The sequence below is a fragment of the Ahaetulla prasina genome, chromosome 2 (assembly GCF_028640845.1).
Source record: "Ahaetulla prasina isolate Xishuangbanna chromosome 2, ASM2864084v1, whole genome shotgun sequence".
In the NCBI taxonomy this organism is placed as follows: domain Eukaryota; kingdom Metazoa; phylum Chordata; class Lepidosauria; order Squamata; family Colubridae; genus Ahaetulla; species Ahaetulla prasina.
The window spans coordinates 238,417,331-238,442,210 of record NC_080540.1 but is presented as its reverse complement, the minus strand read 5'-3'; the positions used below and the strand labels follow the sequence as shown (position 1 = coordinate 238,442,210).

The window sequence follows — 24,880 nt, the reverse complement described above, 5'->3', positions numbered from 1 at the left end:
GGATCGATACTGTTAGCCTTTCAAGGTAGCCCAAACACACCCCAAACAATGAATATTAATATCACTCTTATTTGAAGGTTACAGTAAAAGAATCTTGCATGTCTGAAAGCACTTCTCCCCTCCCCTGTCTTTACTTTCCAGAAAACTAGAGTGAGACCCTTCTCTTTTCTTCACCCTGTCCCTCCTTCAGACTCAGATTTCTCTTATTGGAGCATTGTCTAAGCTGCAGCTCTTCCTCCTATTTGCCAACGTTATTTTCACAGCCCATTACATATACTTCCCTCCCCCAACTAACATTTACATATATATTTAAGTGAAATAATTGCCATCCTAACCAGGCTGGAGTGGAGAGTAATGAATTAAACCTGCTAAAGCTACCTCTCTACACAAACATTAGAATAGGATGGAAAAGGCATAACAAAGATTTAAGCTGGTATAATAGATTAAAGTACTTTAGAATGTAGACCGTGTACATTGTTCAAGATGTTTTATGTTGACTAATACAATAAATAAGATCAGACCTTAGTTCAGAATACAGATAAAGCTACACAGAAGAATCAGAAATGTTCTAATAAATCAGAAAGGATTTCTGTAAACATAGCTTAAAAGCCATGGACTGGGAACTTTTTGACTGTGATGCATTTCAGTTTCATTGGTCCATTTGTTAAACATCTTTTGGCTGCTCGATGTTTATTCAGATGTGCCACTGTTAGGCAGAGGCATAATCTGTTGGCACCACTCCCTCTCTCTGGCATCTTGTGTCAGTTCTTCCATATACTTTGCAGACTTTCATATATTCTTAGGCATGTCAGCAGCAACAGCTGTCACAGTCCCTGGTGTCCCAATGTCACCAATTATTATGATGTCTGTCCATTCTTCCTGATGCCAGTCATCTATTGAATTATGATGGTTCTCTCTTCCTGAGCAAGCATGCAGTTTTATTAATGCACGAAAAACGATGGTCTACAGCAGGGGTCCTCAAATTATGGTCCGCGGGCCGAATCCGGCCCGCTGAAGTCATTAATCAGGCCCCACCCACATCGGGGCCCCTGCCTTCATGAAGCTGCCCCGCCCACATCGGCTCACCTGCCTTCTGGAAGCCGAGGAGGCCAAAAATGGAATGCGTGGAGGCCCTGGGAGGCCAAATATTGGCCCATTGTTGGCCTCCTCAGCCTCCAGAGATAGAGAGATAGAGAGAGAGGGAGGGAGGGAGGGAGAGACATACACACTCACAAACAGAAATCCCTCACACACACACACACACACACACACACACACACACACAGAGGCAGCCACACCCCTTCTTTAACCTGCTCTTCACCCGCAGGAGCATAACAAATTAAAGTTTAATTTGTGTGTACTATTTAATGGACTGCTAAATTGGCCACGCCCACCCAGTCACATGACCACCTAGCCACACCCATCCAGTCACATGAACACCTAACCACACCCACCAAGCAAGTACTGCCCCCCCCAACAGTCTGAGGGACCACGAATTGACTCCCTGTTTAAAAAGTTTGAGGACCCCTTGTCTACAGAATGGTTTATATTACCTTCCTTTAACTGATGAAATATGAATATGACTTTCATGGCTAGAACAAATAACTTAAAGTATAACAGATAATATGTGTATGGGGGGGATAGATTTATATCAGTGTTAACTTTTGGCAACTGCCTAGATTAAGTCCTTGAAGTTTTCTTGGCAACATTTTCAGTTGTGGTTTTCCATGATCGCCTTCTTAGGATTTGTAGTGTGAGACTGGGCCAAGGACACTCAGCTAGCTTTATGCCTTAGGCAGGCCTAGAGCCCAATGCCTTTAACTATACCAAACTGACTTTCATAACAGCCAATACAGATGCTTAAATTTAAAAAAAATGACAAAAATTATCTAGAATAACCTTTCAGCTCATTTTTCTCTCCATGTTAATGATGGCTGGGCCAAGTTCCCCGGACTTCCAGACCCTGGAAAAATAGTGCCTCCACCTCTTCTCCGTAGGCTATGTTTGAAGCCTATGGAGAAGTGTATTTTGCCTCATCTTTCACAATTGTTAGCTTTGCTTATTTTGTATAATGTTAGGATATAAACTTAAAAACACCTGGGAATTTATTCCACACATGCTTAAAATTCAAAGTATTCTTCTTCAAGGATCTGAAACATATTTAAACTGAAACAACTAAAAAAAAAATCTCATCCAATAGCTTTCTAGTAGACCAGCAATGATATCAACAACTGTCTCAAATAACTACTTTCCTGGCTATGCCTGGCTGGTTTTTAGGTGATGATTCACTGACCATTTATGTTGTGGTAGTTCCAGTGAGATAAACATGACAAAAGTTAAGTTTACTCATTTTATGGATCACATGAGATGAGCAATAATAAAACAGCTTCTATTATGTCTTAGTAATATAGCTTGTAAAGGTGTGCCACAAAGTCTTTCCTTGATTATTTTTTGTTTTGTGGCAACATTTTCAAATACATCTGCTTAACCTGAAGTAAATCAATAGCAATCAAGGAGACCATTTTAAAGTAGAGGTATGATTAGAGACACATTTAGCATCCCATTCAAAAAACATCTATTTATCAAAAGATGAATTAGTCCCCACCCAATAGATATTTTTCTTTTTTTCATTCAATTGTGTCCAATTCTCAGAGACTGCCTGGACATGTTCCTGCAGTTTTTTTGGCAAGGTTTTTCAGAAGTAGTTTGCCATTGTCTTCTTCTTAGGGCTTCAAGAAAGTGACTGGCCCAAGGTCACACAGCTGGCTTTGGGCCTAAGCAGAACCAGAACTTGGAATATCCCAGTTTCTAGCCTGACACCTTAACCAGTACACCAGACTGGCTCTCATAGACAAGTTTCAGCATTATTGTAATACCATAGTAATAGTGATTGAACTTCTTTTTTGGTAACACAAATCAGTGCTATTTTATTAATTTTTTTAAATTAAAGTTAGAAGCATTACACAGACCTGGGAATTCCCCCCCTTCCAATCAGCTTGTTTGTATTTATTCTATCTACAGTACAGAATATCATTATCCATCTACTCTATGGCCACATTGAGATTTATGAGGGAAAAAAACAGAAGCTAGATATGGAGTAGGTCAAAGGACTATTGCAGATGGTCACTGTACTTCAAACAAACTTAGTTTAAAAATAATGCTTACTTTGTAGCAACAATTCTTCCTTTTACGGCCACTATTACAGCTACATGCTTCACGTGCCCGCAGAACTAACTGCACATCTTCTGTCTCCAATACAGTGTTATAAACCGTTCTCTGGAACTCTGTCAAAGAACAATATACCATCTGGCAAGATAAAATGCAAAATAGGGGGAATAAAACAACATAAATAATATATCACAAACTAAAATATGTACCAAGCTTGAAAACAGAAGAGGTGGGCTTTTTCATAGATTATGATCAACCAGCACTTTATATTCAAATGATACAATCTGGTAAGAATGTGAAAGATAAACTGTTGTGATCCCTCTCAATCCCTAAAACAATAGAGTTTAAATTGCTTAAAAGATCCATTTGCCATTTCCTGGCACTATTGTAGAGACTAATGCAGGCAGCAGGAATAAAAGAAAACAGCCAATTTTTAAGACTGACACTCTGAATAGCTGATATAGGAGGGAGAGATTCTTGGACAGTGGTATGACATACTTAATCCTTCCTCTTTAAGACCATGGGTGGCATCTCCATGACATCTTTTGGTCTCAACCAGCAGGATACAGATATTCTAAGACCCCTCCTGCATTTAGGCCACCCACAAAGCAGCAGCACCATGCTGTGCTATAATAATCGAATGCTATCTTGAACATATACTCACATTATCAAGAGAATGGGATAAAATAAAAGCTTCTAGATTAAAGGCAACAGAGTGACATTGCTGTTAATCTTCTCTTTAGAAAACACAGTTTAGACTGCATTATTACAAGCTTTAACTGAAAGGCAGGTATAAACAAGGAAGAAAGGACAGCAGACAAATGTGTATCTTTATTAAACGTCTGATTGGTGTTCTCTAAAATGTATTTCTACATTTATCAAAACATTCCAGGCAGGATAACTGAAAAGTCGTAAATCTTTCATAAAGGGAACAAAGCTACACAGTTTTGGATCTATCAATTCTTAATAAACTTTTATACTATAAAAAAGAGGCACAAAAAGTATGGAACTTCAATTAATTCATGGATTTTGAATAAATACTGAACATATTATACACGCGTGCATCTTCCATCAACCTATGCATAGAAAATGAATGTCTCTGCTTGAAAATTATTCATAAGAATATTGTTATGTTCCAGAAATATAGTTGAAATGAGAAGAAAAGCAAAGGGTTTATTTCAAATTCTTATTTTTCAAGTCCTGCTTTAGGTACTTAAAGTTGATGCAACAAGTTACTGAATCTAAAAAAACAAATACTTTTTTCATACTGACCCGTTACTAGACCCACATGACGTGTAAGATTCAGTGACAAAAAATATGCAAAAAACCCATTAAGAGAGCAAATTTTTTTCCCCAAAGAAGTATATAAAGATAAAATCCAGGAAAACCGAGAGGCTGGTATTTTCTAAAAAGCTCAGACAATCAAAAATGCATTCCATAGGAACAGATTTTGAGCTCCCCAATCAATAGCTATTTCAAGACATGAACTTCCATGAAAAAGACAGACAAGGTTATTTTAATGAGCAGTGGGAATGGAAAATTCATGTCCCAAGATATAAAAGAACCAAAGTAAGTCCAAATCTCTACTTGTTTCAAAGAAGTCATCAAGAGGAGAAAAATGCCCTCTGAATTTTCAGGGACAATAACTGCAACAATTACTTGGATAGTTTTTAGAATTGGTGCAGCAATTCCCTTCATTATTTTCAGTAATACTATAGAAATCTAATATAACAAAAGAAATTGTGTGCACATTGCTGAAAGCCCATGATAACTACTACAGGCCAGAGTTAGATGCTAATAACTCATCTAGATTCTGCAAAATGAAGTATTTGGAATTCTGCTTTTATAAGATACCATTTAATGATATCACTGTGACATAGACCAAATCCTTGCAAGGCTAAAAATGCACTTATGGAAAAATGTTTGATAAAATATTTGTATCAAACAGCAACAGCTAGCTGACCAAGGATGATTTTGTAAAAGCTAAGCAGAGTTGGATGTGATTTGTAAATCCCAGCACTGCAGACTATATAAGAAATTGAAAAATATCTTTTCCATTAAAAAAGTTAGTGATTAGCAAGTACTATCCAGATTTTTTTTTAAAAGTGGCAGGAAAGTTAAGGCCTTGTACCTCCAGAATATCATTTAGCAATATGTCATGAATCCCTTTTTCTAGTTTCCCTACTCAAAGTTTTACCTTCACAGAGATAGCATCTATCATTCAGGTATTCAAAAATCTCTGTCTTTATTTATTTTATTTATTTATATATTTATTTTGTCACAACATCATATAAAAAGATTATATAGTATATAAACATATATATGAGTAAATATTAGGAGGTATAAGCATCTATATATATATAGGAAGAAGAAAAAAAAATAAGACAGGAACGGTAGGCACGTTTGTGCGCTTATGCACGTTTGTGCGCTTATGCACTTAGTGTTTGGGTTCTTTTTTCCAATATGTAAGACTGAGCATTTGCTGGTTGAGATTTGGAGTTGCCAAGTTTTAGACCAAGTGGTTAGATGATCCAAGGTCTTTTTGGATGATAGATGCATTGTCTGTGGTGTTAAATAGTTTGACATCATCAGCAAAGAGAACACAATTACTTGAGATATGGTCACAAAGATCATTAATGTATAGTATGAAGAGTGTTGGTCCAAGGACGCTGCCTTGAGGAACGCCACTCTTGACACCACTCTTGATAGGAACAGGATTTGATAGAGTTTCCAAGTCAAAGAATATCGCTGGCAACATCGCACAAAAAAATAATGCGTTTTATCTTACATCCACTTGGTGCATATAAAGAGTTTAGGAAAACATAATAAAGTCCCACACAGTAATCTCCAGAGTTCTCTGAAAGGGAAAAGTCCCTTCCTCCAAATGTTAAGAAGGAAATGGCTTGGAGGATGGCTAGGTTGTTCATAGCCTTTGAGGGGAAGGATAACCCATTTTTTTCTTGAAGCCAATTATAAATGTTAAAATTATTTATATTAACTAAATTAGCAATCAAAGGAACAATCAAGTCCTTTTCTAGTTTCCCACCCCCAAGTGTGCTGTTAGTCCAGCATGAATCTCCAGCCCCACATGCCCTAACATATAGAACTACATATGAACAATTCCATATGTAGGACACTCCAACATGCCGACTACATAACTGTACAAAATCCACAGTAACAGGAATAAACCAAGATAATAAATGGAGCTCACTCTGTCTTCTTTCTTGGGCAACTGGTCACTGATGAGAGCCTTTGTACGCCTTAAGAAATAGCCCGATAGTTTTTGAGCTAGCTTTGTCATTGCCTTTCGACCTGTGGCTAGCTCTCTTTTAGTTGCAGTGTGCCGCTGGCCAAGTTCTACAGGCTCAGAAAACTCTGTCTTGAAACGTGTTTTGCTACCCAACAGCCCAGGTACAGCCCTAAGAGAAAGAGAAAACTGTTGTTTTTCTTGTGTATCAAGCACTTACTGTATACAGGATATGAATTTTAGCAGGCTTCTAGAGTCGAAGATCTACAGTTGTTACTGACTTTCATATACCAGCTGTAAGATTTACCAAGTTTTAACTATTTGTTGGACCAATTTTGGGGTTTATTCTCATGTTATGATTTGTATTTTGTCGAAAGCCTCTATAATAAAGTGAAGCAAAACACCACCACCAAATTGTGACTGTGGAGCCAAAAAACAAATTATCCAACATTTAGTGACAGAGTACCAACATAGAGTCTGTAATGGAGACTTTGCTGATTTCCTGGCTGCAACAAATGAAGCAAAAAATATATAACTATAATCTAGATATAAAGTTATAATATTTGATATTTGATATAATTAGCAATAGCAATAGCACTTAAGACTTATATACCACTTCACAGTGCTTTATAGCCCACTCTAAGTGGTTTACAGAGTCAGCACATTGCCCCCAACAATTTGGGTCCTCATTTTACCCACCTCGGAAGGATGGAAGGCTGAGTCAACCTTGAGCCTGGTGAGGTTCAATCTGCCAAACTGCTGGCAGCCAGTGATCAGCAGAAGTAGCCTGCAGTACTGCACTCTAACCACTGTGCCACCACAGCTCTTATCTGTGTTTTTAATCAAAAGGTGATGTGAATGTGCCACATGATAAATATGTGGAAAGTCATCTTCAGCATGGCACAGACAATATTTTTCTTTATTGGTTTCAAAGTTATGGATGCTGCAGTGCTCCTGTTGTTTTTTACCTTTACGATCGATCTCCGGGATGCAGCAGTGCCTCCCCACCTATCTCTTCCCTCCATCCCGCCGCGTCCCCCCCCTCATCCTGCTCCCAAGGCTCTAGAGTTACCCTTAAAAAACAAAGCCTCCTGAAGCGTCATGAGAAGTACTATTTGAAAGAATAGCACAAGGTTGCTACAAGGTAGGCAGCCTCTGTAGGAAAGCTGAGTTTCAAATCACATTGGTTTTGCAGAAGAGTACTTGGTTCCTCTGCAAAAAACAAAAAGTTAAGTTGGGTGCTGCTGGGCTTGGAGTTAGGTGGGGAGCAGGACAAGTCCTGCAAGTCCCTTTGGTGTTTGGGTGGGAAGAAGGCCTCTGCCTCCATGCTGTAAGTGGCCTCTGTATGCCAATCTTCTGCTGACTGCTTTTAGGGTCCCTTGACTATCTGACTGGGCTGCTTGGGAGCAGGACAAGACCTGGAGAACCGCAAGGGAGGGGGAGCATGGCACTAGGTGCCTCAGGGATGAGGGAGGCCTTAACAGACCCAAGGCAGGAGGGCCTGGGTCTATGCTAGGCCACTGAGGGCCTCTTCTACCCGAGGCACCAGGTTCCACTTAACCACCCACACATTTGTTTAATGATTGCACCGGGGAGAGTAGGGATAGAGCAAGACGTTTCACTGAACAGCCATCATGATGTGCAACCTTAATGGGCAGACTCCATTATGATCCAAAGTCGAGAAGTAGGTATACATATAAGATTACCTGGAATCTTTATGGGAATAAATCCAAATGAATTAAATCAGATCCACCATATGCAAATTCATATTAAATTGCACTATAAATGTATAGACTATTGCCAAATACATTCACTTTTAGAACTCTCCTTATTTAAGTTTATTATATCTAATTCATGATATCTTGAGACTCAAACCTGTTTTCCAATTTATGGAAATGTAATGTTTGTTACAATGTTAGCTTCCAAAGCTGAAAGCACTATAAAAGAGGTGCATTCAAGCAGATATGTGCTTTAAGAAACATATATGCCATGCTAACAAAGTTATGTTGGTACTCAAACCTGAGATAGCAGGTTACTGTACAAGCCCAGGAAAACAATGCAAGTTTTTTCTGGTCTCTATCAGATGTATCTCCTTAGGGGATGGGACCTGCAACATTCCTTGCCTACCTGCTCTACCCAACCCACTAGAGCAGGGAGGCAAGGTATGCTGTGGGTCCCATCCCCTAAGGAGATACATTTCGTGGGAACCATAAGAAGGGTCTTCTCCACTGTGGTTCCCACCCTCTGGAACATCATCCCTCCTGAAATTAGACTGGCCCCCCCACTCTAACACTCTTTCAGAAGGCCCTGAAGACGTGGTTCTGTCAACGGGCATGGGAAGCCTAGAGCGGGATGGATCCCATTAAATGGCTAGTATGAAAATATGTGTTGTCACCGGAGTGTGGGGATTATTTTATTATTTTTATTTTTTTATTATTTTTATTTCTTTTATATTGTGTTTTTATGTCCTGTAAGCTGCCTTGAGTCGCTATGTGCGAGTAGGCTGCAATATAAATTTTCTAAATAAATAAATAAACCTTTTCACAAAATTGCAACAAGTGCACTGTGTGCCTATATATCCCCCGAAGAACCTTTTCTATATCACATCTGAAGTGCTGTACACCCTAACAGAAAGAAGAAGGCATATATTTGGGTTTCTCAATTGTTCTTTCCTTGTATTGTTAAGCAGTGTATAAACGCCTACAACCAATGACATTAGGCACTGAAGGAATCATCTCACACATTACACAGTAATAAATGCACATTTATCATAGCTTGTATTCTACAGTTCCATGACACACACTCACACAATGGGAAATATGTATTCTATCAATTCTTGGCACAGACAACTAAATTTTGGTTTGCCAAAATTCTCTGTAAAGACATCTGTAAGACATGTGAGTGCCAGCCACGCGTAATACATGAGAACTTTGTTGCACACAGAGATAAACAAGGGGGAGAAAGGATTATAAACACTCCATCTGTGCTTGTAATATTGAATTTTATTTCACTTACCAGTCCATAACACACCAAAGCTCTTTCATGTTATTCTGTAAAATTGTCCCAGTAAGTCCCAACCGAACTTTACATGTTAGAGCCTTCATTGTCTGAGTAATCTGAGATTTTGGATTCTTGATTCTATGTACTTCATCTGCAATGACAGCTGACCACTGTAAGCTATGAAAGACAAGGAATTGGTAAAAGTTTTTCTAAAGTCTCTCCCTCAATTCAGTTATCATAATGAGCTAGAGCTTATTTTTTCATACTGAACTCATTCTATTCTACTATATATATTTATTGCTTGAATCAATACATTGCAGGATGGCAGCCTGTTTACTGAAGGTTAGGGGCCATAAGCTAATACACTGAACCAGTAGATACGTTTTCACTTTTCTAATCTATGGCTGCGTGACTGGTTTAATGTCAGTCATCCAGTTTCTCTATCTAAAGAAAGATTACAAACTGGATCTCTCTGCTGCTAATGGAGCACCTTAATCACTAATCAGGGCTTTATGGAAAGGATGCCCAGCTGCTAAAAGGAAAATACAGACAAATATAGGTCACTGAAAGAGGACTGGAAAGCAAACTCTCGACTCTGTCTTCTACTAACGGGTATTCTTCATTGGCAGCATTTTGTGAATACCCAAGCCCCTATGTGTGAGATTGGATCCATTGCCTCACAGTATTACTGATCCATGATCTATGTAGGTTTTTGGGGACCATGTTTTTTTACAAGAGTTCACCCATGTATTCTGTCTTCTAAATCTGTTGATATTTCTAACTTTCAGGCTGCAGTTGAACAAAGCCCATATTGCAACAGAACAGAATCCAATTCTGAATCCATTTAAGGAAAATGGGGCTAAGGAGTACAGAGGAGACAATGAGGAAACTGAAAGTCTCTGGGACTCATTTTCATTTGTCTGCATGTGCTTAAGTCACATAGATTTCAACAGACACATTGTGTACCCAGGATTATATTCCTTACATACCCTTTCCTTTATCTCTAGATATTTCAAGGATTGATAGCCCCAATTTATTTAAAAAAGCTTCATATTCAGTAGCTGTCATTACAGAATGCAGTTACCTATTAAGCTCATTCAAGTAAAGGCGAAGTGCTTCATAGGTTGTTAGCACAATTTCACATTTTCCCAGCTTGATTCGATTTAACTCGTGCCTTTTTCTGTTGCCGTGCAGAACTATAACCTTGAAGTACCCCCAAACATCTAATTCTTCTTTCCAATTATAGAGCACAGAAAGAGGGGCCACAATCAAGAAAATCTGAAGCAAAAGAAACATACAATACTGCTGATGAATAAAGCAAAAAGTATCCAGAGTGCAAAATTCTCACACTGTTATGATTTTCAAATGAAATAATTTTCAATTGAAAATGATACATTCAGAAAAAATAGCATATTTTATTAAGATGTAGATATAAGAATATTTTTGAAAATGGAGTCCAGGTTATGTTTTATGGCAGCCTTAAATAACACAGAATAATCAAGTTACATGCCACCTACCAGCATGAGCTAAATCCAACAAATGCACAATTCCTTTCTATATATTTCAGCAGCCAACATTAAAAATGGATGATTTACTATTGGCCCTACATTGCATCACTGGCAAGTAATGATCCTATCAACAGAAAGTAGTTTTCAAAATTACAGCATCTCCAGACTGTTTCTGACCAGAATGATTCTTTTGGCTCCTATTATTATCAGAAATAAAGTTACAATCAAGTAAGTTATAGGGTCACATGTGGACCCTAGAAGCTCTGGAAATAATCACCAAATCCTTCTCCACATTGCTACTGAAATATTATTTTGAATAGAACAATATAAAAATAAAAATTACATAGATATCAAACTACTAATAAAACTTAATTTAATCTAAAAGAAATAGAATCAAATACATGTTCTTATCTTGTGCTAAGTTAAGGAGAGGAACTTGTAGCTTCATGTAGGGAAGTTCTACCAATAAAAACAATTTTTGAAGGCATTTTGGACAGCAAATCAGACATAAATACCAACTGGGATTTTTTCCCACAATTCACAAACATGTAAGTTTTAAGTCACCCTTTGTTACCAGCATCTATATTGAAGTTATTATAAATCCTTCTTAGATCAGTGCCTTTGAATATCCGCTATAATATCTCAAAACACAATGCCTCTGTTTGGCACCGAACACTTTATAATAATATTTTTATGGAACACTTAATTGCTATTGTTTTTCTTCTGCCTCTCAAACAAAAGCATCTTGAAATGTTTAAAAAATATATAGTACCCTAACCCCCCTCCCATAAATTAAAAACAATAAAGAACCATACAGAGGGAGAAAAGGGGGGAGGGGAGAGAGAAAACAAAAGTAGAAATAAAAACCATTCAACCAACTTTCACTATGAAGTGCCATGAGTGAAGAGATCAATCCCAACAGAAACCTTAAAATTTAACAGTTAGTGAGATGCACTATGTAAAGCATACATGATCCCTGGAAGACTTGGGAACAGCCTCCAGATCCTTCTCCAAATTAGTACTGAAATATGATTTTGAATAGGATAGCACAGGAATAACGATTGCATAGATAAGGAGCATCCCTTTTAACTTTAATTTTAATACAACCAAATTTAGCTCTTCTTTCAGCTCCTCTGTCCATTGCTGCCTGCAGTGCATCACTCAGAGGTTAGTCCACCCAAAAGTGGCAGTGCTCTGCCACAGTATCTCAGTATCTGGTTGAAGTACGAGAATCCCTTTCTGCATGAGCAAGCAGATGCATTAAGCTCAGATTAATGCATAAACTCAGATGCATTAAGTCAGGAGGCTAATGATTTCTCCAGTTTCAAGAGAAGTAACAGGAATAATTAAACAACAAAAAATTCAAATCACACAAGAAAAGGAAGAGATCTGGCCAGAGTTAACACCGGTGAAACTAATCCTCAGTATATTTATTCTGCATAGAGCCATTGAACCTAGAGTTGCCAAAGTCTTCAGAATAATGAAATGACTTATACTGTATTTAAGCAATGGATGGAAACTAATCAAGGAGGAGAGAAGCAACCTAGAACCAGGGAGAAATTTCCTGACTGTTAGAACAATTAATCAATGGAACAGTTTGACTCCAGAAGTTGTGAATGTTCCAACATTGGAAATTTTTAAGAAGCGATTGGACAACTATTTGTCTGAAATGGTAAAGGGTTTCCTGCCTGAGCAGGAGGTTGGAGACCTCCAAGGTCCCTTCCAACTCTGTTATTCTGTTTTGTTCTATAAGTCTAATTTCCTAAATTGATTCCCACTTCTGGGACCTATCATACAGCCTCCATATAGAAAGGCCACATGATGGATTGGCAGCTTCTTCCCAAAAGTGGTCTTTGGGGGGGAAAAAGTGACCCGAACAATTGGAGTGGGAGAAGGGTGTGGTACCCAGAGGAGCGGGAAACAGGCCCAAGGTATGCAAGGACTCACCTGGGTGGAAAATAGGCCCAAGGATATGGAACCCAATGGCATGAGAAGCAGGCCCAAGGCCTGAAGGGACCCAGTCGGATGGGAGGTAGGCTCAAGAGTGTGAGACCCAAGAGGGTGTGAAACAGGCCCACTACATGCAGTGACCTAGGCAAGCAAGAAGTAGGCCCAAGGAATCCAGTAGGGTGGGATGGGGAAGGGTAGACCAGGGGGCTACTCCAGCACCTCTATCATCAGTTATATGGCCAAGAATCCAAATTTTGTTTACATGATCACAAGGGCATTGTAGCAGCAATAATTTTGGGTAAGAGATTGTCTGCAAAACTTTGATTTTAGAAAACTACAAATGGAAGTAAGGGTTAAGGTAAATTTGAAATAAGATTTTGGAATTAATTATAAAAAATCCTTCCTATGGGAAAATGAATTCTTTAAATTCTTTAAAAAAAAACAAATCTTTCAAAATTGGACATTACAGGAAATTAGAAGGAATAACAATTTCAATTAAAGGAGAACATTCATTCGACTTACTAATACAGAATGACACAAAATATTCTAACATTTGATACATTGAAAACCATTTTTGAACAATGGACTCAGAAGTTACTTGTAAGAATATCGATCTCTGCTGATATACTTTGTTTAAAAGATGTTATGGAAGAGGAAATAAAAGTATTAACTGACATGACTGAGACTGATTTGAAAGTGGATTTAAAAAAGAGAGACTACAAGAATGATATGGAAAAAGATGTTATAAAAGAAAAGGGCCAATATCTTAATAATTAAAAGGAATGCAAAAATAATAAACCAAGAGTATGACCTTGATAATTTTCCTATACTAAATTTAAAGGTACAAAGAAAAAAAATGAAAAATCAAGTTCTAGGACATTATTTGAAGAGACTAGTGATCAAGACTATTAGAAGTAAAAGGAAGGAATATAAAACTGATTTATTGGATCAAGATTAAAATAGATATGCTTTTATCTCTGGTAACCATTAGTGGACTTTGCCTGACATCAGAACTGGAATTATGAGGTTTCATGAATTTGTTTATAGATAAGAGAAGGGGTATGGGGAGCTAAAATTGTTAATACATGTTATGATAAAGAAGGAAGTGACTAGTTTATACCGTTTCCCCCAAAATAAGACATCCCCTGATAATAAGCCCAATCAGGCTTTTGAATGCATGGCAAAAAGGCCAAGGGATTATTTCAGGGTTCAAAAAAAAAATAAGACAGGGTCTTATTTTTGGGGAAACATGGTATATTTCTTTTTATTATATTTTTATTACGGAGATTTTAAATATCTATTTCCTTATAAGGGTGCGGGAACTTTTGAAAGGCTTTCCAAGGGTGCCTCAAACAAGAAAAGTCAACTTTTATTGCCCCCAACAATCTGGATCCTCATTTTACCTACCTTATAAAGGATGGAAGGCTGAGTCAACCTTGGGCCTGGTGGGACTTAACTTGCACTAATTGCAAGCAGCTGTGTTAATAACAGACTGCTTTAGTCTGTTGAGCCACCAGAGGCCCTTAATTTATTTTTTTATTTTATTTTATTTTCTGCACTTTATTCTTTTAGTTTTATTTTTTATTGTTGTAAATTGTAATCTTTAACAGAATTACTATAGAAAAGGAAATAATGAAGATAATTCCTAGGTAGCATTTTATTATATAAAACTGTACCATATAAATTTTAAACTTCCCATAGCATGTTGTGCACAGTTGCAAATAGTGGTATTCAAATATTTGGGGACATTAGCAATGGAAGTATTTTGAACTTGAATTAACTACACTACCTTTCAAGCAGAAAACACTTCTAAAATGCTCAAAATAGCTGTTTCATATTTGGCCTGGGACATTTTATACACAAAATGGGGAAATCCAATTGGCAATACAGTTCGTTTCAAAGTTACTAGTGGTAAATAATGGGCAGAGATCAGGGGTGGGTTCTAATTTTTTACTACCGGTTCTGTGGGCGTGGCTTATTTTGTGGTCATGTGACGGGGTAGGCGTGACCAACTCAATATCTCTCATGTCAAGGGGTACCTCGCCTGGCCCCTCCCCTTCCAGCCATTTCTTGTCACACCCAGCCTCAACGTATCTATAGTTCTGCAAAAATGTTGTTCACCTTTTTTCAACTTTATTATCTACATACTATAGATCAGGGGTCTCCAAACTTGGCCACTTTAAGACTTATGGACTTCAACTCCCAGAATTCCTCAGCCAGCTTTGCTATCTTAAAGTCTTAAAGTGGCCAAGGTTAGAGACCTCTGCTATAGATGCACTTTCATGGACCACTGAAAGGAGGAAATGGCTCACATGTTTTGCCCAAGAGTGTGATAGGCAACAGTTTTTTAAGGGGCTGCTAGAAAGAGTGGGGGGGGGAAGTATTTTCCAAAGCACCAGAAGGCAAAACAAGAAGCAATGGATGGAAACTCAACAAAGAGAGAAGCAACCTAAAACTAAGGACAAACTTCCTGACAGTGTGAACCTATATAGGTTTCAGTCATAATTTCACATATAAAATAGCCATTCATGTAATACAACCTGCATATTGTTCAAAACAATCATTAGTATTATGGCTAATGTTTGACAGCAAGCCTAAAATCCCCATTCCCTCCCCACTCCAGAGGAAGGTTACTTCAAAATCTCTGTTCTGTCCTCCTCCGCCTCAGTCCGAATGATGGCTTAATTAGCCCGGCACTATCAGCTCTTGCGGCAAAAGAGCCAGCGTCTGCCAAGAGCCCTCATTGTCTTCCACGACGCTGGTGAGTCACAAACTTCAGCTCTAAGTCAATCAGTGGATTTGCCTGTTACAAAGAGACACACCAGCTCTCGCTGCCTTTTATATCCTGTGGGGTGTGGCTCCATGACTCAGCACTTCCTAGGCCTGCCCCACCCTTGCTTCTGTTGTTCCCTCCTCTCCTGCCTACGAAACCTAGGATTCAACCAAGCCTGATTGCAGTCAGCTGGGTCTGCAGGCGTGGCCTGCGGGAGGGGGGGGAAGAGTCAGGGGATGGAGGCCTCATTATTTCTTCCACCTGGCCTGCTTCTGGCTCCTGGACCTGAGTCAGGGGAGCCGGTGCTCCTGAGGTAAGTCCTGACGGCCCTTCCCCCTCACTTTTCAAATCACTTTCTGGCCACAGGACCAGCTCGGGGGGCGCAGACACAACAATCCCCATTTCCTCCCCACCCCACTAATCTGTTCTGGGAAGGAATCAAACTCCCCCTCTTCATTTCCCAAATAAAATATCCCAGATAATTAAGGAATAATCAAGCTACTAGCAAGGAACCTGCCTGGAATTCCACATTCCTGCCAGCTGCATAAAGGAAACTTTGTAAGCAGAAAACAGCTACCTGTGCTTACAGATAATATAAAGTGGAAGCCGGAAGTTCAGCTCCATTTACAAGCAGGCAGAAAACTCATTGAAGACAGGATACTTCACAATGGAAATCGCCCAAACCTTTTTAGAAACACAAAGCCCATGTTGCACAAACCCCAAAACTTCCAAAACATTGAACCATATAAGAATTCCTCCTCTTATCCAATCTGTTGTTCAGCTGACCCAGAAAGGAACTTCTAGCCGCTTTGTCATTTTAAAACGACAGCGTTCCCCCCCCCCCGCCCCTTCTTCTTTGCCATGCGATCTCCTGGCTGAGAAGCGAGCCAATCAGTTGGGAGGCTTCTTTGCTTCTCAATTTAAAGGGACGGTGTCTTTTTTTTTTCCTCTTCTTCGACAAGTGAGTCTTGATTTTTTCCTTCCAGCCAATCAGCTGGGAGTTGGGAGGCAGCAATAGATTGGGGGCGGGGCCAGGCAGAATTTTTACTACCGGTTCTCCGAACTACTCAAAATATTTGCTACCGGTTCTTGCGAACTGGGGAGAACCGGTAGCAACCCAATACTGGCAGAAATGGACTTCTTGGAAATTCCCAATTAGCCAGGTTTTTGGTTGAAAGTTGCTGAAGGAATTGAAACAAATCATCAATCTTTTACAGAATCTCCTATTGTTATAAATGTATACATTTATGCAATGTAAGATTCAATTCAATTGCTTTTATTATCTGCCAGATTTGGAATACTAGAAAACTAAAATATCTTTCAGTAGTATTTAAAAATCTGAAACACAGTTTTAGATGAACAATTAATTCAACACAGAGCTTTAAAAATTTATAAGAAACATTAAATGTATTCAGATTTGGTTGCCATTTATTATAATTTATTATAATTATATTATAATTTATTTATAATATTTATGGATTTATAATAAATCCATTTATAATTTATTACATTTATTAATGTAATCTGAAAATGAATATTGAATGTAGATGTTTAGTATTTTTATTTCAAACACTCATAGTCGCTAGGAGTCAGGCAGCATATACATTCAGTCAATCAATCAGTTTTGCCTTGTGTTTGCTTATGCAGGGACACAATGTTTATTTTCTTTGTTTGTTTGTTTCTATCAATGATTAATTTTTTGTAGGGGAAGGAGTGGTAAAACCTGTCAGTGGAGTTAGAAGAGGTATCAGCCTAGAATCCCTACATAGCCACAAGCAGACTTAGTCCAACCTCTATTGAATTCAGTTGGTCCTAATCTAACTCCAAGGAGGTATTAAGTGTTATTTGAGAAGATTCCCATGGATAAGTATTTTAACAATAAATTAATTTAATTGAACCTTCTCATGTGTGAACCACATGGGCTTTTGTGCCTGACATTTTTATCTCTATGTCTTTTTTTACTGGAAAAAAAATTCAAAGAAGAAAATATTAAATGCAGCCCCTAATTAGTACCCACTTATCTTAGAAAGGAATTAGGCTACAGATAGGGTTAGAATTAGAGGCTAGAAAGCAAGAACTTGAAAGTGACATACTGTAGCTAGTAACTGCCCACCTGAAGTGAAAGCACAGTGCAAGAACATCCATTCAACACAACTGGTGAATTCCATTAGATGCTCTTCAAGTCTTACTAGAAATATACACTATTTTCCAAGCAGCAAATTTAATCATTCCTATCAAGCAATTTCTATTTCAAGATTATAAAAGACAGGTCAAATTTCTGCATCTACATCTAGATTGTAGAAGTCCAGTGATTAGAGATTCCTTTCTGCAAACCATCTTTTATTTTACTCTGCAAACACTGTCATTCATTTTCCAGTTAAAGATTAATTATACTACATTTTTACAACAAATATAAATGTATTTAAATGAAAAGCATACTTTCTTTGGAACAGATGACATATCTTTCCTCATCGTTCGTAGCAAAAAATCAGGCATATTATTTTCAATATCTGCACGTGTTCCCTTTTTCTTTAGCACTGCAGCCAGAAATGAAATAACCTGGGAAAAAGCACAGAGGAAATGTTCAAAGAAAAAGAACAGAAACAGGCAATGAAAGAATATGTAACTATGTTTAAATCCACAAATATGAAGAATGCAAACTAGTGGGATTTTGATAATGGACATAATGCCAAAAGGTTTTTTTGCATCAATCAAATCCAAGATCCGGAACAGATAGCTAAACAATGTTGTTAAGATTGTTCTTTAAAAATGTAAAGATAATCAATATGAATACAGAAGCCAATTGAACAGAGTTCATTTGCAAGACTACTGTTTACTATGTTAATTTAACTACACACATGTATGCTGGTTTCAGTCTCTTGTATCATTTAAAAGCACTATTATTCATAACTGAGTTCATAAAATTGCCTTAAACCAGACTTTTAACTTTCAATCAGGTAAACACATTTAAAAATGCTATTGTTTAAAAAGAAACTCCCCTGCCAATATATGTGTATTTTCTTTCAACTTACAACCAAGTTCAAATTCTTTTGAACAAAAGTTATTTGTCAAAGAAATTCTTTTTTCTCATTATAAATACAGCTTCCTACAAAATCATGCAAGAAACTTTTTAAAGAAAGTTCAAAGCAAACTGAGAGTGGTAAATTATACAATGAAATTATAAATTGAAATCAATATGCAATTTAATCTCTAAATTTCACACAGAACACTGTTCTCTCTTGGACATAATTATTTACCTTTCTGAGAGATAATATAGTTATTTTCTCTGTGTGACAATAAAATACATTTATTTTCTTCAGATACCGATTTTATGCGATATATTCTGAAGACTGATATTCAGAAATAATGCAAATGTATTTCCAACAGGTAAAATAAAAAGGCATGCAGCAACCAATCTTGATTTTTTAGAAATATATAGAATTTATATTTCATAATATATACATTTCCTAATTTGTGATTAGAAAATTCCAGTTTCATCAACTATTTGATTTCCAGGTTTATTTGGTATCTTAGAATAGGATGGAAAAGCCAATTAAAAGATACTTCCAACTTTCTCATTATCAAACTTTAACCAATTCCATAAAAAACCATAAGGGTTTTTTAAAGCCAAAATAGCCAAAGATTCAAAATTTCTAATACTGATAAGCGTGAAAAAAGTAAGGTTTTGATTTATTAAAATGTTGATGCTTAGCTTTTTATAAATTAGTCATCAAAACTGCCACTTAGAAACTATGCAAGCATCCAAACTAATATAAGTACTTTTTTTTCTCTGTTAATGTTCCTATTAAGTCCCTGAGAAAATTTTAAAATAAGATTACAATTACTTGATTTAAACAGTATGGTATGTTTTGAAAAGGAAAAAACTTTAAAATTCTTTTAAAGGCTTCTCCTAAATTCTATGCCAACTTGTCACTGCTGTGTTTAATTCATTACCCATCAAAAATAATGCAAGAAGCAATATACTACACAAGATAGCAAAAAACTCACAAAGAAAAACAAAATTCTACTCATATTCAACTGCTTCATTTCATCTTCACCTCCCTTAGGATTGCACTGTGAAGATCTACACAATTTAGTTTTCTAAATAGATAATTTGGATGCTTTATTCAATTTGAGAAATATTGTCAGGACTTTTAGAGGAAAAGAAGGAGGTAGAAATACCTGGATCGTTTTCCCAAGCCCCATATCATCTCCAAGAATGCACCCACTTTTACGAACATAATGTCCATGGAAAAACTGGGCCCCTTCTCTTTGATAATCACGTAGGTATCTATTAATTGTACAAGGGATCTCTTCCCCATTGTTGGACAGCTCAAAGGCAATTGTCGGTGATGGTAGAGTTCGGTCTGGGAAATAAGGCTTTTCCAAATCTTCATCATCGAATATTAAATTCTTCTTTGTAGTTTTATTTGTTTTGATCTGGGAGAGTTTGGTTGTAAGTATTTTCTCTTCCTGATTTTTCCTGGTGGAAACTGAGGCAAAACACTTCCCCTTGCTATTTGTTTCAAAAGACATTATTGTAGCATCGCAAAACTTCCAAAGTTCAGGAAAAGGTGCAAGACATCTATCTCCAACATGCCACTGGTCTGTTAAAAGCACATGCAAAGAAAATAACATTTCAGACTGAACAAAAAGTAGAGCAATGCAACAAAACTTGGAAAGAAATCCTTGCTGAAAATAACACTGGAATGTAAATATGTACACAAAGTACTAAGCTTTGGTCATTATCCATTATCCATTATTCAAGCAAGATATACAATTGAATAAATAAACCACTAAAATAACCAAAATTGTCAATTAGACAAATGCATATTTCTCATTATGTGTTTACTGCATAATCTTCAGCTTATTTTAAAGAATAGTCTAAGCTAACTCTCAAAGGATAAATGCCACAAAATAAAAATAAAGACAACATTGCATGTTATAGAATAACACTCTTATATGTGGAAATGCCCATAAACATGTTTTTGAGTAAATACATTAAGAAGTGTACCAGATTACCAACCAAAGACTTATACTATTTTTCTCTATACAATACAAACAGATGCTGAAGCTCATAACACCTAGCAATCAGTGGTGGGTTTCAAATTTTTTTACTACCTGTTCTGTGAGCGTGGCATGGCTTGGTGGGCATGGCAGGGGAAGGATACTGTAAAATCTTCATTCCCACCCCACTCCAGGGGAAGGGTACTGTAAAATCTCCTTTCCCTCCCCAATCCAGGGGAAGGTTACTGCAAAATCCCCATTTCCTACCCATCAGCTGGGATTCGGGAGGCAGAGACTAGATGGGGGCGGGGTCAGTCAGAATTTTTACTACTAGTTCTCCGAACTACTCAAAATTTCTGCTACCGGTTCTCCAGAACTGGTCAGAACCTGGTGAAACTCACCTCTGCTACCAATTGCTGTGAAAAAGCTGCTGCCTCTGATATTGGAGATAAGCATTAATAACAGTAGACCAATTACCACTTTATAATCCTTGAATGTATTTAACCTCTCTTTAAAATTGCCCACATCACCATCACCATCTTTAATAAAACTCCTGTTATTCCACATTATCCATAATAGTATACATTTGCACATGTTCTTCTTAATCTTTTTCCAGGTTAGAAAGGCCAGATATCAGCAAAGACCATGGTTATAGGATTTTGTTTTCAGAGTTTTATGAAGAGCTAATTCTTAACCACATCGCTGGCAAAGAAGGTGGATGAAGAATTAAAATGGAGAATCCAAGTCACTGTCTTACAGGAATGTATTAGAATTTTTTTCTAGAGTTTTTTACCTTCAATCCCCAGTAACAACCATTCTATTTCTAAATAATAGTAGCAATAGCACTTGAAACTTATATACCACTTCATAGTGCTTTTACAGCCCTCTCTAAGCAATTTACAGAGTCAGCATATTGTCCCCAACAATCTGGGTCCTCATTTTACCAATCTCAGAAGGATGGAAGGCTGAGTCAACCTTGAGCCGGTGAGATTTGAACTGCTGAACTGCAGCTAGCAGTCAGCTGAAGTAGCATGCAGTGCTCTATCTACTCTAACCACTGCACCACCTCAGCTCTGAATTCAAAGTCCCATTCTGTTCAGTTTTCGAAGAATTTTCTTGCTAAAGAACAGAAAATCAATGGGAAAGTCCTGACTTTCTCTTGTTTTAGAAATAAAGTGGTGTTCAATTAACAACTGCCTTGCTTAGTGACTGTTCAAACTTATGACACCACTGAAATAGTAGCTTTACCATCAGACCTTGAACATAAGGCTATCCAAGTGTCCCCACATTCATGTGATCATGATTTGGACATTTCACAACCACCACACATTTACAACTGTTGCAGTGTCCCATGGTCAGACTTCTGACAAGGAAAGTCAATGGAGAAGCTGGTAAGGAAACTTGCAAAGGGCCAATCATGTGATGTCCCTCTTAACAACACCAGGTGATTCGCTTAGCAAATAAAGCAGAATACATAATGTTTCACTTAATTAATACATTGCTTACCAAGGGAGTTTCCAGGCTTAATTGCAGGTGTTAAATGAGGAATTTAAAATGCTATAATTAGATAGCAATTAAAATGCAATAGTCACAATTTTACTGTTAATCTCTTATGTCCTTACATAAAACTGAAACATTGATTCCAGCATTACTGTATTCTCTCTTTCAAGGTAATAAAATATAACCCACCTCTAAAACTCACATATTCGTAATTACATGTAGTAATATGTCTCCAAATACTCATAAAATGGGGGGGGGGAATTAAAGGAACAATAGATATGCCATCAAAGATCAAACAAAACCCATACCAAAAATTTTAAAAATCCAAAACAGGTAGGCAAAGGGCATAGCAAATACAATGCGAATGGATCTGACTTTTTGCCATTAAAATCCAGAACATATCATTAGAGAAAGATGGTTGTAAACACACACAGAGTAGAGCAATCTTTGATACTTTGAATATCCTGAAGATTGTTTAAAAACATGATTGTAAAATATGTCCAGATTAGAGCCAACTAATGTCTCTGTGCTATTGACAAAATCATATTACTATTACTGCGTCAATACCCAGCTTAGATCTCATTACTACCAAGACTTAGACAATTATAAATACTTCACTGATTAATAAGTTAAAGACACCCACAAACTGATCTCACTTCTTAGCAACACAGCCTTCTGTTTACTTGCTAGCAATGCACAAGTACTTAAGAAGTCATTTCTGCCTTCTAGTTTTGTTTTGTTTTTGTTCCAATCTTGCCCACAGTTCTGTGATTTCCTAGTGGTCTCACATCCAATATTAACCAAGGCAATCTTTATTTAATTTGCCACCTGCTAGACAACAGCTAGTAAACTACATGCCACCTATTCAATAGCTAATAAACTATGTGGGGAAAGAATCTGAGATGAAAACAAAGCCCAAGCAACTCATGCAATGTTGTCAGAATTTGGTCATAACACATTCATACTGATTCAACTAGACATATTCCCAAAACATAATTCCTGTTCTCACACATGATTTTACACATACAGCTCATCATGCTTTTAACTAATGCATTTTTCTGGGTTTCCAAACACCTACCTAAACTATAAACTTCAACATACGAGTAGCTTGCACAACACAGTAAGGTAAAATTGATTTGTTTCAGATTTAACGTGTTGAGCAAACCCTTCTAAAGTATCACAGAAAGCTTTCCTGTTTGGCTTCTTCTTGCTGTCTTACAAATAATGAGGTGTCTATACAGTACTCTGTCTTATTAGATCAGTGCGTAACTTTTAACAGCTTTAAGATGGGTGGACTTCAACCCCCAGAATTCCTCAACCAGCATGTTGGCACAAGAATTGTGGGAGTTGAAGTCCACACACCTCAAAGCTACTAGGGTTAAGAAACAATGCACGAGACAGAGGAAAGCAATTTTAAAAAACACTGGGGTCTCATTTGAGTTGATTTTGAGATGCCATCACCCGCTTGCAATCATCCAAATACCACAACATTGTGACAAAGTGACACAAAAACATTATAAACTACCTGCTGCTACCTACTGCTTATCCAGATATGCTTAAAGCCAGATATGATCACCCTTGCAAGTTCCTGTGTACCCTTTTAGGGTGTCTCAGGCATACATTTTGGGAGGGTGGGAGTCAATCCTTTCACCTATCCGATCGCCCATCCTTTCTCTCTGAAAAAGTGTATGTGTGTGTGCATATGTATGTGTGTGTGTGTGTGTGTGTGTGTGTGTGTGTGTGTGTGTGTGTGTGTGTGTATACACACACACACATATATATACACACATATATATATGCATATATATACATGCATATATATAAAGGCGCACTGCGAGGTAGAAACTGTTCTCCAACCTTTTAACTTACTTCATCGAGGTTTTATACGCCGACTTCGTGAATGAAGCCCTCAGAAGGCAGCAAACCCCACACACAAGTGTATTTAGGCGCACAGTCCTAGAAGACATTTGCTTAAAAGGTCAGAAGCAAAACAAGACATTAGGATACATGTAAATAAACTCATGCTGCCAGGATCTCCGCATTAAAAGATCGATATTCTGAAATATCTTTTCTCGGGCGAGTTTCTGCTCTAAAACGTCTCTTTAAAGTTTGAGAAAAGCCCTGCCCAACCTCCGTGACCGCCGCTCGCTTCATTGCCACAATCCCCCCTTCCCACCGCTTTCCTACCGGTACCACCATCTCGTCGCAGCGGATGAAATCCCGCGAGAACACCTTCAAGCAGGGCTTTCGTTGGCTGAGCTACGCTACTTTCGAAAGGAAATCACCATAGATATATAATCGTAAAGAGTCACTTCTCAGGAGATGCAGCCTACATAGGACTCTTTTTAAAAACAAAACAAAAACCTTTTTCTGAGGATTGGCGGTCTGTAGCTGCGCAAACGTTTTAAGAGTATCGAGGTGACTCTAAAACCCTTTTTTTGTCTCCATGCGGGGAAAAGAGCGAGCCGATTTGGTGCAGTGGTAGAAATAGAATAGAATAGTTTTATTTATTTATTTTTTTATTTATTATTTTTTTTATTTATTTATTTTTGTCACAACATCATATAAAAAGGATTATATAGTATATAAACATATATATGAGTAAATATTAGGAGGTATAAGCATCAATATATATATAGGAAGAAGAAAAGAAAAGAAAAAACAATAGGACAGGAACGGTAGGCACGTTTGTGCGCTTATGCACGCCCCTTATGGTCCTCTTAGGAA

The 24,880-nt window shown here is 37.5% G+C and overlaps 1 protein-coding gene across 3 annotated transcripts in view; it reads right to left on the bottom strand.

The window, feature by feature from the left end:
* ERCC6L2 (ERCC excision repair 6 like 2) overlaps window positions 1–24,363 on the bottom strand; it is a 76,993-nt gene extending 52,630 nt beyond the window's left edge. The window contains exons 1-8 of one of the 3 annotated variants that reach the window (XM_058168249.1): window positions 24,341–24,363; window positions 24,023–24,109; window positions 19,829–20,253; window positions 18,086–18,205; window positions 10,500–10,693; window positions 9,431–9,592; window positions 6,380–6,587; window positions 3,166–3,306 (exon numbers count right to left, since the gene is read on the bottom strand). In XM_058168249.1, the coding sequence (XP_058024232.1) occupies window positions 3,166–3,306; window positions 6,380–6,587; window positions 9,431–9,592; window positions 10,500–10,693; window positions 18,086–18,205; window positions 19,829–20,182 (1,179 nt within the window). In that variant the 5' untranslated portion in view covers window positions 20,183–20,253; window positions 24,023–24,109; window positions 24,341–24,363. The other 2 variants (XM_058168248.1, XM_058168250.1) reach the window with 2 other exon arrangements.
* Between the last annotated feature and the right edge of the window lie 517 nt (window positions 24,364–24,880).